The 14,959-nt window shown below is 38.4% G+C and overlaps 1 protein-coding gene across 5 annotated transcripts; it reads right to left on the reverse strand.

Moving 5' to 3' along the window:
- Nucleotides 1-322: 322 nt before the first annotated feature.
- LOC115584601 (galactose-specific lectin nattectin-like) lies at nt 323-13,919 on the reverse strand. 5 transcript variants are annotated; one of them, XM_030422139.1, is made up of 7 exons: nt 3,695-3,711; nt 2,753-2,796; nt 2,509-2,522; nt 1,263-1,347; nt 961-1,095; nt 760-874; nt 323-592 (listed from the first exon to the last, which is right to left on the reverse strand). In XM_030422139.1, the coding sequence occupies exons 2-7, from the start codon at nt 2,792-2,794 to the stop codon at nt 528-530; spliced, it is 456 nt and encodes a 151-aa protein (XP_030277999.1). In that variant the 5' UTR covers nt 2,795-2,796; nt 3,695-3,711; the 3' UTR covers nt 323-527. The 5 variants fall into 5 exon arrangements, with proteins under 5 accessions (XP_030277999.1, XP_030277996.1, XP_030277997.1 ...); XM_030422138.1 differs by lacking the exons at nt 323-592; nt 760-874; nt 961-1,095; ... (2 more) ...; nt 2,753-2,796; nt 3,695-3,711 and adding exons at nt 12,040-12,309; nt 12,504-12,615; nt 12,701-12,835; ... (2 more) ...; nt 13,436-13,494; nt 13,870-13,919; XM_030422136.1 differs by lacking the exons at nt 2,753-2,796; nt 3,695-3,711 and adding an exon at nt 13,436-13,494 and having other exon boundaries at nt 1,263-1,342; nt 2,507-2,522.
- Nucleotides 13,920-14,959: the final 1,040 nt, after the last annotated feature.

The following is a 14,959-nucleotide window of genomic DNA, read 5'->3' on the forward strand; positions in this document are numbered from 1 at the left end:
TTTTGTCTACAAACATTTGCCTCATCAACACTGCCAAGAAAGGATAAAAATATTAAAATACAATGGAGGGGGGCTTTAAGTTAAAAATACTTGTGACATCACTGCTGTGAGTTTTCTGTCATAGTGTTTCTGTCATCACCTCTCTGACAGTAAGTGTGACAGTCTGGTCACCAAACACAAACACAAACACACACACACACACAATTAAAGAAACGTATTATGCTTTAAGAATATTTTATTTCAGTGTATTTTTGTTTTTTGTACTGATTGTGATTAAAATTAAAGATAGTGAATATATGACAGAAAATGAGAAAGAAATCAAAAATGTTAAATCATAGTTTAATGAGGCAATTTCCTATGCTGCCATTTACTGATTTGGTGGATTTTGATTTGAAGGATTAAATGAAAAGTGAATCATCAGAGAAAGTTTGCTCTTATTTAAGTGTAACATCAAAGACAAAGTAACGTCGTCATGATGGAAGTGGCATCATCTCGGTACACATGAGGGCAGATGGAGGATGGAGGCATCAACGTCTCCTCACACAAACAGAAGCATACTTCAAGGAACATGGTTCATCATTCCAATACTCCCCTGTAAAAGGAAAAGAGTGACTGAGTAGAACAAATATCTTTGCAGTTAATGACTCTTTGAACGGATCAGAGTACATTTAAATGTTAAGAAAAACATGAACACAATTTTTATCCATGTTTCTTCTCAATTAAAAATACCATTAGGAGGTTTAGAAATAATATTCGTACCTCTGAAGTTGATGTGGGTACAGTCTTCTCTTTGTCCACCGTAGTTGTTGGGCTCCCCACTACCCCAGCGACTGAAGACAAACCTCGACCCATCAGTCCACAGCCACTTTCCGTCCTGGAAGCGAAAGCTGATTGCTGAACAGCTGCATTGATTGCAGTTTACAGTTTTGTCCGTAGTCAACAAGTGTAAAAATGTCTCACCTCAATTGCATCAGACAGCCCGATCCAGGCCCGCACATCAGAGCCACAGGCTCTTCTAACCATTCCCCTGATCCAGTTGTAATCATTGATGTTGTGGATTGACGCCAGGTTCCCACCAAGACGAATGCAGTTACGCTGATGAAGGAGACGGTGGGAGAAAACAGAGACACAAAGTCATATGGAACATCTGAGAGCATGTACGCAGAGAAGACTAAGATAGAGGAGAGACAGACAAAGGGGTTCTGAAAAGGTAAAACTTGATCATTGACCTGAAGGCCAATAAAGAGAGATTAACTACGCACCTCTGCATCAGCCACCGTCAGTTTTCTGGCTTGAACAATGAAACACCGCCCGCCACACGGAGACCAACCAGAAGGACAGGCTGCATCACAGTTTTCATGTTAGACAGACAAACAGAATGAGGCTCAAGTCTGAGTCAGAAGTTTTACATCATATTCATTGGGGTTGGCAAGACACTACAGGTGAATTACATAAATAATTTAACTAATGGACTTCACCATGAAACTTCCCCAGTTGATCACTTACATCAGAGTTGAAATATGTCAGAATCTTTGTTTTTAGACCATTCAAATATTAACTAAAATTATTAATAGAATGTGAAATAACTTTGACATTATGTCAACTATGTCCGTGTATTCTGTTAGAGAGATCTACATAAGTTAGCATGCAAAGCAGCTAGCACTGGGCCTGAAAACATAAACTCTTTCTCCCAGCAATCTAAAGCTCCTGTGCAAGTGCTGCAAACACTAACATTCCCCCGGTTGTCTGGCTAGCTTCACTGCTAACTTAGCTAACACGCTAACAGTGGCTACACTCATGGATGTAACAGAATACAGTTAGCAGCAGTTAGCAGTAAGTCTGATTAGAGAATGTCTGTATTTGTTTTGTGTAATAAAAAATGATTACATGTTGCATATTTAAGACAATTATTTCTGAGTTTTCAGAAATTGTGGGCTTAAATATGCAAATAATAAAACTACTGTAGAACTTCAGAAATAAATGATGACACTTTGGGCAAATGGGTGTTTTTGTTCAACTAATTAATATCACAATGAAACTAATTATTCTGAAATTATATCACCAATGAAAATTTATCTATTAAATATGCAATCATTTCCCTTTAAATGTCTTGAACAGAAATCTGGTCTAAATAGACACATAAATGTGTATTTTAGTTGTTTTCTTTAGTCTGAAAGAAGACATGTTATGGATTAATGTATGAATATATGATGGCTTCTCCCGTAGTGTCTCCCCTTTAAAGGAAATAAACATTAACACCCTCCCACACCATCAGAATCATTTGAAAAATGCAGAATTACTTCAAATAATTTGTGTCGGGGGTTTATATAAACGGTCTGATGACATTGTGTAATTTTATCGCTCCGTCCCAGAGTCTGCATTGATCAGAGTAGGTGGTGGTGTGTTGGTGAACTGCTCTGTGTAATGACTCGAGCAAACCACATGATGTAATGTGTTTTGGATGAACTTCTGTCACTGGACAGAGTTGAAAGTTGCAGCTACCTACCTGCAGCAGCAGACACCTGTGAACATGAACAAGACATTCATCAAATCAGTTCAGAAGGTGTTTGTTGTAGTTAAATTAAAAAGTAGACAGAGAATTATTACTGATTATTACTGTGAAGAAAAAAGGGACAAAGTGAGAATGTCATACTGCTGAGGATGAAATAATAATTACAGAAAAGTAGAAAGCATTTAATGAAGGTCTAAATAAAACAGTTTAAAAAATCTTGCAAGATGCATCATCACTTACCGCCAAAAAGAGGAGCACAATGAGAGGAAGAGCTGACGCCATCTCTGGAAAGTTATATTAAAGAAGTTCAGTTGTTCAGATATCAACTGACAATCAAAATTACAGTAACTTATAGGTACTGGTTATATACTCCAGTGTGTGAAAGAACTCTCATTAAACTTCTGGTTCAATAGTTTTATACTGCAGGTAAACTTTGCCTCTTGAAATAGCTCAGTATCAACATATGTTAAAGGAAAACTGTAGTTATGGTGAAGAATTTTAGATTAGAAGAGAAAAATCGTCCTTGACAATTGAACTCTCTTTGTTTTCATGACTGAATAAACAAAGTGACCTTAAAGGAATTCATACTGTTTTCCTTTTTTTATATGTGGTGGACCCTGCCACCTTTCTAGCTTCTAACAGTGTTCTGGGACCTTATTTCCCTCTGAGAACAGCTTGTTTATTCACTTATGGAAAAATCAATATTCTGAGATCGTATTTTTACCTAATTAATATTGTAAATATTACATTCTGCATTCCAATTTCTTCTCTGAAACTACACAGTGCCCCTTTAATAGTATATATTACTTTGTACTTTAAAAGTATCACAGGGTTTTTATTTAGGTATAATTTCATATTCTTATTCATAAAAAACAGATGAACACATAGAACACATAAAAAATTAAATTCTAATTTAATTCTTAATATAAATATTGAAATATTAAATGGTACATGGTCTGCATTTTTATATTTATATGTTATTATAATTATATTATTTTAACTTTTGGTTACTTTTAGTTTAGCAGAAGAATATAAAAAATAGCACACTCAAACACGATGCAATCAGCTGATATATTTTGTTTTTCTACGATTAACTGTAAATCAGCACTGGGTAATTGTCCTTTTCTAAAAGTCTTTTCTGTGCAGCTGGTGCTGTGATGAAAGACAAAGTTAAAACCTTACCGTGTTATGATGATCAGATACAAGTTGCTCGTGCAGTAGCAGGTTGAAGGGTGTCTTGGCAAAGAGAACACAGCCTTTATATAGCCTTTATTTTCGGGGTGCTTGTTTAACGTGTTTGTCATCCATTGACCACAAGACTGTCTGTTGTTTTACTAAGTGTTATTTTACATATTGCCACAGCCTTGAGTAAATTTGTTCCATAAAACTTTCTGGTTACTTAAGACATCAGCTCCACTTGACAGGTAAAAAACAATAGCGTTAATTGTCGCAGTACACCGTCTACAGTTACACATACGGATGTTTCATATGAAATTTGATTCTAGTATCAATACATATGTGTGCAGAAAATAAATAAAAGTTCCTCCTCAAGGACAACCTGTCGCCTCTTTCTGGTAATATGATCTCCACAAACTAATTACCGCGTTGCGTTTGAAGTTCAGTAGCAGTGTTGACCTTAATGATTCCAGGGAAAACCTTCCAGTCAGACACATGCCGTCGACACTTGTAGACCATTTTCACAGAGGACTACAGAGGACTGATAGAACGCTTCACCACATGGTGAAACAACAATCAAAATCAGCAAAACCAAGTTCATAACGAATAAAAGAGCAATAGTGATAATCCTTGTGTGTGATCACATTTTTAAGTGATAAATCTAACTGTGGTTGAAGATGTCTGTGAAACATCCATATTTTAGAATTTGTAGCTATTTCATGTTCTATCAGACAGCACAGAAGATTTCTTGGTGGGCACCCGAGGTTAACGTCATTGATTTAGTACCTGATCAAATGTGAAACACAATCTCCCCCTCTTTTCATGAGTTATGGCACTGAATATGGATATGGACGAGAATGGAAAGGAAATACTCAAGTAAAGTATCTGAAAATTGTACTAAAGAACAGCACATGAGTAAAGTGTACTTCGTCCCAATGAACATCAGTCCCAAATATCAGTTTTCAGTCTTTTGATTTCCAATAATCCGTACTTGCCCTGACAAAGCCAGTCGTCCCCTGGTATGAATAGTGGCCAGAATAGTATTTCAGCAGATTATTATGATGTAACAGTGAAGTTGACCTTTCAGATATGAAATGCACCACTTCATCATTTTATTCTAATAGACATTTGCGGGAAAATTTGTCAAAATTTGCATTTTTACGTGTTCATACAGTGAAAATTGTAACTCAATAAAGTAGTTTCATCACTGTTTGTTACATTGTCATGTTTGAGCCTGTAATCTAGCTGGCTGAACAAACCTTAACTATCATTATTGCAGTAGACCGCAAGCTTCTGCAAACACATCATCTGAATGAGCTATTGACACATCCACTGTACCTGAGACAATGTACCTGAAAACAAATCTAAAACAAACATATCATGAGTGTTCTGTTGTGGATTCATTCCAAGCAGTCAAAGCTGTTGGCATACTGTCCTCCCTTATCTCTTAAATACACAGTAACTCTTCAGTTCAGTCGTGGTATCTGAAATTAGTCCAATGGTTTTAATTGTTATTCTAATTATTGTATTTCCAGGAACCGCTAACAATATATGTTTCAAATATGGAACATTTGATAAAATGGAATAAACTGATTGAGTATGTGGAACACAATTTAATAATATTGAAGCATTTAGTCGAGAGGAGTTTGAGTCACTTTCTTTCTTGTGTTACTGTGTAGGCATGTGCAGATGGTATGTATATAAATAAACATATGTGAAGCCATATGGATACTTCATATACAGTAGGCATGTGCACCACCATACTAACCTGTTATTTTTCTCATCTCTTTCATTATTTTAGATTTTGTATCATCTTCATTGTTAATATTATTTCTAATAATCTAGATAAGACTTCTGCACCTAACACAGTATGAAAGAATAAAGCATGTAGAGGGTTTTTCAGAGCACACTGTGGTACATGAGTTCGACCCATTGTTGTGCAAATACACTGCTCAAGCATTCATTAATGATCATGGGGTTAAGATAACTTAAGTAGCTGTTGCCAAAGCTTTTGGTCGTATCCCACGGCCTTCTTCTGTTGATGAAACATGATGAGAATCCTCCACTGAGGTTCAAGACCAGAACTGACACTACTAACCCAACAGGAACTGTTTTCAGACTGGACAGTCAGAAGATGTAGCCAAGATCTCTGCTGTTACATCTTAAACACACCCCCAAACAGACTCATGATATGTTTGTGCTAGATTTGGTATCAAGATTTTTTTTTTCCTGGTACAGTGGGTGTGTCAATAGCCAAATAGTAGTCCTGCATGAGCAGACCTTGCACCTGTTTTGTTTGACTATATTTTACATTTCATGTTCTCATTCATATGATGTGTTTGCAGAAGCATGCAGTCTACTGCAATAACGATAGTTAAGGTTAGTTCAGTCAGCTGGACTACAGGCTCAAACATGGCAATGTAACAAACAGTGATGAAATGATTTTATTGAGTTACAATGTCCACTGTATGAAAAACTTTTTTCTGTATGCATGTTTGGATGATTCTACATAACCACAGCAGATGCTATGATGACAAGCCACAAGAATGACATATGAAAGTATTTCTATGCCCATGCTGGTGATTGTGAACCCAACATCTTATGATCACCTCGAGAGAATTTCCTCAAATTTGGCAGAAACGTCCAGTTGGACCCAAGGATGAACTGATTTCACTTTGGTGGTCAAATGTCTTTGTGATGTCACAAAACAGGTTTCTAAAAATAACACTTCAAATGTTAGTTTTGAAAAGATTTCCCATAAATGTCTTGGTTACACCTCTGACATCCCCACCTAACCAGAGAAAATGTACCTCAAAGATTTCACAGTGTTCAGATTGAACATGCCTGAGACAGACTGAGGTGCCAGGACACTCATTAAGTTCCACTCAGAAGAGGCTGAGTCATGTTCGCCATCTAGTGGTAAAATTCTGCATTACTAGTCTGGTTTGGAATTTGGCTTAATGTCAATTTTTTTACATTGGGCCAACCCTCCGTAGGATGGGTCACATAACCATTTCACAACTTGAATAAGTTGTGAAATACTGAATAAGAGCTCATTTCAGAAGATAATCAGCTGTCAGCACTGTAGGATAGTATGTGGTCCTGACATGGGCAGCACCATAAATATATAATGTAGGAGACACTGGTCCTGCAATGAGCTGGCGACTCGTTCAGGGTGTACCCTGGCCTTCGCCCATGAGTCGAACTGGATTTGGCCCCAGTAAGCCCCGCAACCCCCCAGGGGAGATAAAAAGCGGCAACATCTCGCAACCCTGACGGAAAAAGCGGAAAAGAAAACAAACAAACTCGTAAATGGGGCACCACCTCCGTGTTTAGTTATTGGAATAATCCGGAGAACATTATTCCAAACACCTAACTGTACCAGTTGGCTTGGACGGTTAGAGTCCATTCAAAATCAATTTATTCAGTCTCAATATTCTGTAGTGACTTCTTTGCACGTTTCCATCGGTTCTCCACATTAAAATTAAGTTCCAGACAAAGACAAATGATTATATATGTTTATTGACTAAATAATTTGGGTAAAATAAAAGACATGACAATTTTAGACGAATAACAGATAACATAGAAGGTAAAGTGTCGTGTGACCGTCGGCAGATGGTAAAGTTAAAGGGTCGGTTATATATATTAAATATTACGAGAGTAATTTTTGATACTAACGAGACCCTAATCTTAATTCTCTTAAGTTCATAAGATAGAAGTTAGAACTTAGACAGAAGTCAGAACTTTGACAGAAGTCAGAACTTTAGACACCAACTCATTCTCACGTGTGTGGATCCAGCTGCATGAAACGTTCAGCCGGTTTTGTCTGGGAGTCAGGAGGCACTGAAGTTTGGTATTCTTGAGAGTTCTGGGTTGGACTACGGCACGGCGCGTCGGTCCAATAGCCAGAAGGAAAGGCAGGGGCTCTGTTGAGGAACTCTTGGTCCGAAGGCCCAGCGGGGTTTCCCCCTTGGGAGCGCTGGGGGCAGAGTCGATCTCGGCTGGGAGCACACAAAGTCTCTTTTTGTTGGAGACTCCTTGCAAGGCTTGCAAAGTTCTTCATCCGATGATCACAGTCTTGAAAAATACTTTTCTTGGTGGTTTCAAGCAGTGGTACTTAAGTTCTGATTCTGAAACTAATTCAACTTCTTCTGAATCAGGCGGTGATACTATAACAGTATAAAATCAAAAGAAAAGAATTTGTTCTATTAAAAAGTTGAATAAAAGTAAAATACTTAAAGTAGGGATTCAATTCGCTTGTCTTAGAGCTTGTTGCAAAAATAAAAGTAAAGATTACTTTAAAAATAAAAATAAAAATGAAAAAACAAAGAAGGGAAGAGAGAAGAAGGAAAAGAAGCAGGGGGAGAAGAGGACAGGGAGAGAGGAACGCCCGGAGAAGAAGAGAGTGAGAGAAGGGGAGAGTGTCTGTTTTATGACCTGCAGCAGGCAAACTGAACGGGGGGGCCGGCTGACAGTGTCACACCTCCTGTGATCTGCGTTTAGGCTCCCAAAAAGTTAATCTAACTATACTATTGTATTTAACGTTTTGAAATCGTGTTTTAACCTTCCCAAAACTTCACCATCTTAAAAGTCGAATTCTTGCCTTCATGAAAAGATGCAACATGATAATGATCATTTGTCATTCAAAAGAATTATAACCTGATTAAGACATGAAGCACTAAAGTATACAACATATAACAGTAAAGTATACAATACACAGTAGAACCAAGGACTTATACATATTCCTTGTAGTTCTATCTTTAACAAAACATATCAGACATTTAACTGGTAAATAACACAAGTATTACACAAGGAATGATGATCTCCAAGTCTCTCCTCCATCGACAAAGGGGAGGGGGTTTCTGTTGACCTCAAACTTATTGAGTAATAAACTTCTTTTGGACTTGACAATAACATGGGAAAGATCTATTGTAGGATCTTTTTATGCTATTTCGGAATCTGCTAAATTTAAGAAATTGAGATGTAGTTTATTAGTTGTTTAGGACGTATTTGAATTTGAGTGAGAACAGAAGACTGCAAAGGGGGGACTGGTATGTCAGACCCAGGAACAACAACGGTTGTAAATAACAGTTGGACATGTGAGGAGAAGAACACACAGATTAGGTTTCCCATTAAGCCTTCCTCCACTGGAGAATGTTCCAGAGGGAGAGACACGTAGATTAGTAAAACATCTTAAATCACCACATCTATGTTAGAAACCAGTCCTCCTTCCTTTAGGTGTGACCAAAGAAAACTCTATCGGGCTTGACCTTGTTTGACCTGAGGAAAAGGGGTTCATCTTCTTTGGAGGAAGGGGAACAGACCAGATGTGCTTAGTCGTTGTAAATTACTAAAAGAAGATCTCTGGTGATCTGTTTATTGCATGAAAAACAACATTGTCCCACTCGTGGAGAGGAGAGGATTTTGCCAAGCCAGGATATGGGGGTTAAAGGTAATCATGGCCGAAATGAGACCACTTTAAGATGCAGAGACAAAGGCTTGTGTTCCTACAGCACGTACCTCAAGGATTTCACAGTGTTCAGATTGAACATGCCTGAGACAGACTGAGGTGCCAGGACACTCATTAAGTTCCACTCAGAAGAGGCTGAGTCATGTACGCCATCTAGTGCTAAAATTCTGTATTGCTAGTCTGGTTTGGAATTTGGCTTAATGTCAAATGTCTACATTGGGCCAACCCTCCGTAGGATGGGCAACATAACCAGACTCAGCAGCCTCTACAGACATCATGACACAGGTGAAAAGACCAAAGAAGACAATGTCTGAGGAGAGAAAGAGAGTAACCAAGCAAGAGACACGAGTCTCAGACCGGCTTTAAATCACTTGCACAGCTTCGCTGAATAAAAGCCCATTTCAGAAGATAATCAGCTGTCAGCATGTTGAAGCCAGATGTTATGGTCTATGGTTCAGGTTACGTTAGCCTGACATGCTGTTACTGTTCTGAGTTGTGTGTGGTGCGTGTGCATACTTTGACTGCAGCATGGGAAAAAACATGCATGTTCACTTCATGACTAAGTATTTCAAGACATAGCATTGTTACTACATGCTGACTGTTGTTTGTAGTTAGCACGTAAGGTAACATTTCATCTGAGGAACTGTTACAATCACATGGTATTTGTTTTTATGACAGGTGTGTTGCGTCAAATGGAACAAAATATAACATAATGTTGCTTTAATCAAAACTGCAGCAGCCACATGAGGACATTTTGGACTTCAGTGTGCTTAACTCCTCCTGAGGACGTCCACAGTGCCCTGCTGAGAGCACTTTGTACAGGTGAGCTGTTGTGGAGGTCTGCCCTCACTGCAGGTCTCTCTGTCTGCTCGTCCATACAGAGCTGCCTGCACACTGATCACACCGCTGTCTGTTACACAGAGTGGAATTTTAAAAAAAAGACTGAAAGGGTGACAGTCGCCCTTTTTAGGTAGAAAAGGTGGCACATTTGCTCCAATGTAAAGGCGGCAATGTGCCGCCGCGTCTTTCTTTATTTTTGGTATCCTGCAACTTCCTTTATCCAACCCACAGAGCTCTGATCCTACATATGATCAAGAAAATAAATGCCACTGGGAAATATTCAACAAGGATCCTGCAGAAAGTCTCTGCATGCCTCAACATGGATTGATTGGTCTGTTTAGGTCATCCAACAGGCCGTCATTTGAATAGAATTATTGTGTTTATGAAATTAAGTATTTTAGTCTTGTTCGTTGATCAGAGCTGTGTATAAAAGCTGGCGTGAGCTTCCCCCCAGGCGCCTGGATATTTATAAGAAAAATATCTGTTTTCAGTAATATTGTTGGTAAATTAGAACTTGGGCTATTTAAGACACATGTACTTTACAGCTAATAGAGGCAGTTCCAGGTCATCTGCAGGCTTAGGAAAAATTCAGGTGAGAAAAATAAATAAATAATTCAGTGTGCTCAGACTCCTATTGATCAATGATAGAAGCATTTACTGAGCTTCTGACAGCTCGGGGAGGAACAATCAGGGTATAACCTTTCAAAAGATCCCAAAACGATGGTTCACCCACAACTTTGTATTAACTTTGGGTTGGATGGGGATACACGTTGTAATGTTTCATCCAGGACTGTTACTTTTACTACTTAAAGTCAGCCAGTCAGTTTTTCTTCCTGTCCAACGTTCTTCCTAAAACAGAGAATGGGGGTGTGGTTGGTCACTAACATCACTAGCATGGATTAGCAACAGCATTTATATTGGCATGGACCAGCAGCATGAATAATAGCAGGGATAGTGCTAGCTGTCACTCAAACTGAAGTTCTCCTTGTGTATTGATGGGCTGCAGAGTTGATTCATGGTCAAACTGTAACCTGTACTGTACATTTACTGCTACTAGACAACTTATCTGCTAAAGTTCACCCTCTGCTCCGGTCACTAACACCGGTCTGCTCCAGGTCTCTTGCTTGACCACTAACACACTGCTCACCGCCCTGATTCTTAAAGGAGCCGCACAGCTTTTATAACCCTGTTGGAATGATGTATGACTCACAGACTCTACTATAGTCATATGTCATTATTACATATTAGTAACATCTTAAATTAAGTGACTTTGAGCACGTTATGTTATTTGTCTACAAACATTTGCCTCATCAACACTGCCAAGAAAAGGACTCAGAAATATTGTACAAATATCAAAATACAATGAAGGGGGGCTTTAAGTTAAAAATACTTGTTACACACACACACACACACACACACACAATTAAAGAAACGTATTATGCTGAAAGAATATTTCTATTTCAGTGTATTTTTGTACTCCGTGTACACAAACAATGTTCTCAATGCTCGTGTTGATGTGTAGAGACCCTGGTGATACTACGAGCAAAGTTTCATGTTGTGTCGAGACTTCTTACTGTTTTAAAAATATTAATTTTAATGCTAGCGTAAAAGTGCCCCTTGCACTGAGAAAATGAGCTTTACCTGAATACGAAAATACAGTAAATCTTTAAAATGCCTCTTTTGTCGTAATTATGCTTTTACATGAAGGTTTGACTCAGGTACATTCACAGAAAAAGTCTCGGTTGCTTTTTGGCGAGAGTTTCACTTTAAGTTAAAAATACTTTTTACATCACACTCAGTTTTGTCTGTCATAGTGTGTCTGATAGCTTTCACCTCTCTGACAGTAAGTGTGACACTCTGATCACCAAATACACACACACACACACACACACACACACACACACACACACACACACACAAAATTAAAGAAACGTATTATGCTTAAAGAATATTTTTATTTCAGTGTATTTTTGTTTTTTGTATTGATTGTAATTGAAATTAAAGATAGTGAATATATGACAGCAAATGAGAAACAAATCAAAAATGTTAAATCATAGTTTAATGAGGCAATTTCCTATGTTGCCATTTACTGATTTGGTGGATTTTGATTTGAAGGATTAAATGAAAAGTGAATCATCAGAGAAAGTTTGCTCTTATTTAAGTGTAAGATCAAAGACAAAGTAACGTCGTCATGGTGGAAGTGGCATCATCTCGGTACACATGAGGGCAGATGGAGGACGGAGGCATCAACGCCCCCCGACACAAACAGAAGGCAACTTGGCATCACAGAGATAATCATTCCAATATTCCCCTGTAAAAGGAAAAGAGTTGCTGAGTACAAGAGCACAAATGTCTTTGCATTTAATAACTTATTGTACTGATCAGAGTGAATTTAAATATTGTGCTTATTCAACAGACAAATTAAGAAAAACATTAACACAATTTTTGTCCATGTTTCCTCTCAATTAAAAATACCATTAGGAAGTTTAGAAATAATATTTGTACCTATGTAGTTGATGTGGGTACAGTGTTCTTTATCACCCTTGTTGCTGGGCTCCCCGCTACCCCAGCGACTGAAGACAAACCTCGACCCATCAGTCCACAGCCACTTTCCCTCCTGGAAGAGAAAGCTGATTGCTGAACAGCTGCATTGTTGCAGTTTACAGATTTGTCTGTAGTCAACAAGTGTAAAAATGACTCACCTGAATTGCATCAGACAGACCGATCCAGGCCCACTTATCAGAGCCCAAGGCTTTTTTAACCATTCCGCTGATCCAGTTGTGATCATTGATGTTGTGGATTGAGGCCAGGTTCCCACCAATGCTAATGCAGTTACGCTGATGGAGGAGACGGTGGTAGAAAACAGAGACACAAAGTCAATATGGAACATCTGAGAGGATGTACGCAGAGTAGAATACAGAAGAGGAGAGACAGACAAACAGGTTCTGAAAAGCTAAGACTTGATCATCGATCATTTGAAGTCCAATAAAGAGAGATTAACTACGCACCTCTGCATCAGCCATCGTCAGTTCATTGGTTTGAACGATGAAACAGCGCGAGCCAAACAGAGACCAACCAGAAGGACAGTCTGCATCACAGTTTTCATGTTAGACAGACAAACCATTCAACCATTCTAACCATTCATTAGACTACTCAAATATTAACTAAAATTATTGACAGAATGGGCATTTTCTGCATTGATCAGAGTAGGTGGTGGTGTGTTGGTGAACTGCTCTGTGTAATGACTCGAGCAAACCACATGATGTAATGTGTTCTGGATGAACTTCTGTCACTGGACAAAGTTGAAAGTTGCAGCTACCTACCTGCAGCAGCAGCAGACACCTGTGAACATGAACAAGACATTCATTAAATCAGCGCAGAATGACTTTCTTGTAGTTACATTAAGAAGTAGAAGTAGACAAAGAATTATTACTGACGTCCAACTGTCCAACGACCAAACAGAGGAGCACAATGAGAGGAAGAGCTGACGCCATCTCTAGAAAGTTATATTAAAGAAGTTCGGTTGTTGAGATATCAACTGACAATCAAAATTACAGTAACTTATAGGTCCTGGTTATATGCTTCAGTTATGTAGTTTTGTCACAGTATCTCTGATAAGTGCATTTACTTTTAGTTTAACAGAAGAATATAAGTAGGACACTCAAATAAACTTCTTTCTTGGAAGGGAAGGAAGCACTATAAACAACTTCAACCTAGAAAGAGATCGCCTCAGTAAGTGGACACAATGCAATCAGATGATATATTTTGTTTTTCTACGATTACCTGTAAATCAGCACTGGGTAACTGTCCTTTTCTAAAAGTCTTTTCTGTGCAGCTGGTGCTGTGATGAAAGACAAAGTTAAAACCTTACCGTGTTGATGATCAGATTCAAGTTGCTCGTGCAGTAGCAGGTTGAAGGATGTCTTGGCAAAGAGAACGCAGCCTTTATATAGTTTTTCTGGGTGCTTGTTTCTTTATCTTGATTGTCATCCATCGACCACAAGACTGTCTGTTGTTTTACTAAGTATTGTTTTACATATTGCCACAGCACTGAGTAAATTTGTTCCTCAAACAATTCACTAAATCATTCTGGTTACTTGAGACATCAGCTCCATTCGATACGGCGTGAAGAACAATAGAGTGATCTGTCGCAGTATACCCTCTACTGTTACACATAGACGTGTTTCATATGAAATTCGTTTCTAGTGTCAATATACTTGTGGAGAAAATGAATAACGTTTCCTCCTCAAGGACAACCTGTTGACACTTTCTGGTAATACAATCTTACGAGCAAACAAATGAACACCTTACATTTGAATGCCTCCACGCACCAGTTAAGTAGCAGTATTGACTTGAATGATTCCAGGGAATAACTTCCAGTCAGACACATGCCGCCTACACTTGGAGATCATTTTTACAGAGGACTACAGAGGACTGATAGAGCGCTTCACCACATGGTGCAACAATCACCTGAAAATCAAGATCAACAAAACCGATGACCTTGTGCTTGAATGCTGAGCTATGTCTGTTATCATGTAAGTTCATTAAGAGAAAATTCAGAACCTGACAGAATGTGAAACACAATCAGCCCTTCTTTTCCTGAGTTGTGGCATTGAATATGGGTCCCAAATATCAGTTTTCAGTCTTCCTGATTTTCCAATAATCCTTATCAGCCCCAAAAAAGGCGTAACAGTCGACCCTGCAAATGTCTATTAGAATAAAATGATGAAGCGGTGGCATTTTATATCTAAAAGGTCGACTTCACTGTGATGTCATAATAATCTGCTAAAAACACATTTCTGGCCATTATTCAATGTTGGGGAAATTTTTTTCGAAATTTTAATTTCAAGTGTTTTTGCTATAAACCTGTTTTGTGACATCACAAAGACATTCGACCACCAGATCAAATCATTTCATCCTTGGGTCCAACTGGACGTTTCTGCCAAATTTGAGGAAATTCC

Source organism: Sparus aurata, chromosome 7 (assembly GCF_900880675.1).
Source record: "Sparus aurata chromosome 7, fSpaAur1.1, whole genome shotgun sequence".
Lineage (NCBI taxonomy): Eukaryota > Metazoa > Chordata > Actinopteri > Spariformes > Sparidae > Sparus > Sparus aurata.

Coding starts and splice junctions, on each gene's coding strand:
- LOC115584601 (XM_030422136.1), bottom strand. CDS start 13,492: ATGGCGTCAGCTCTTCCTCTCATTGTGCTCCTCTGTTTGGTCGTTGGA. Junction 1,096..1,262: donor TGACGGTGGCTGATGCAGAG/GTGCGTAGTTAA, acceptor CTCCTTCATCAG/CGTAACTGCATTCGTCTTGG. Junction 593..759: donor TACCCACATCAACTTCAGAG/GTACGAATATTA, acceptor TTCCTTTTACAG/GGGAGTATTGGAATGATGAA.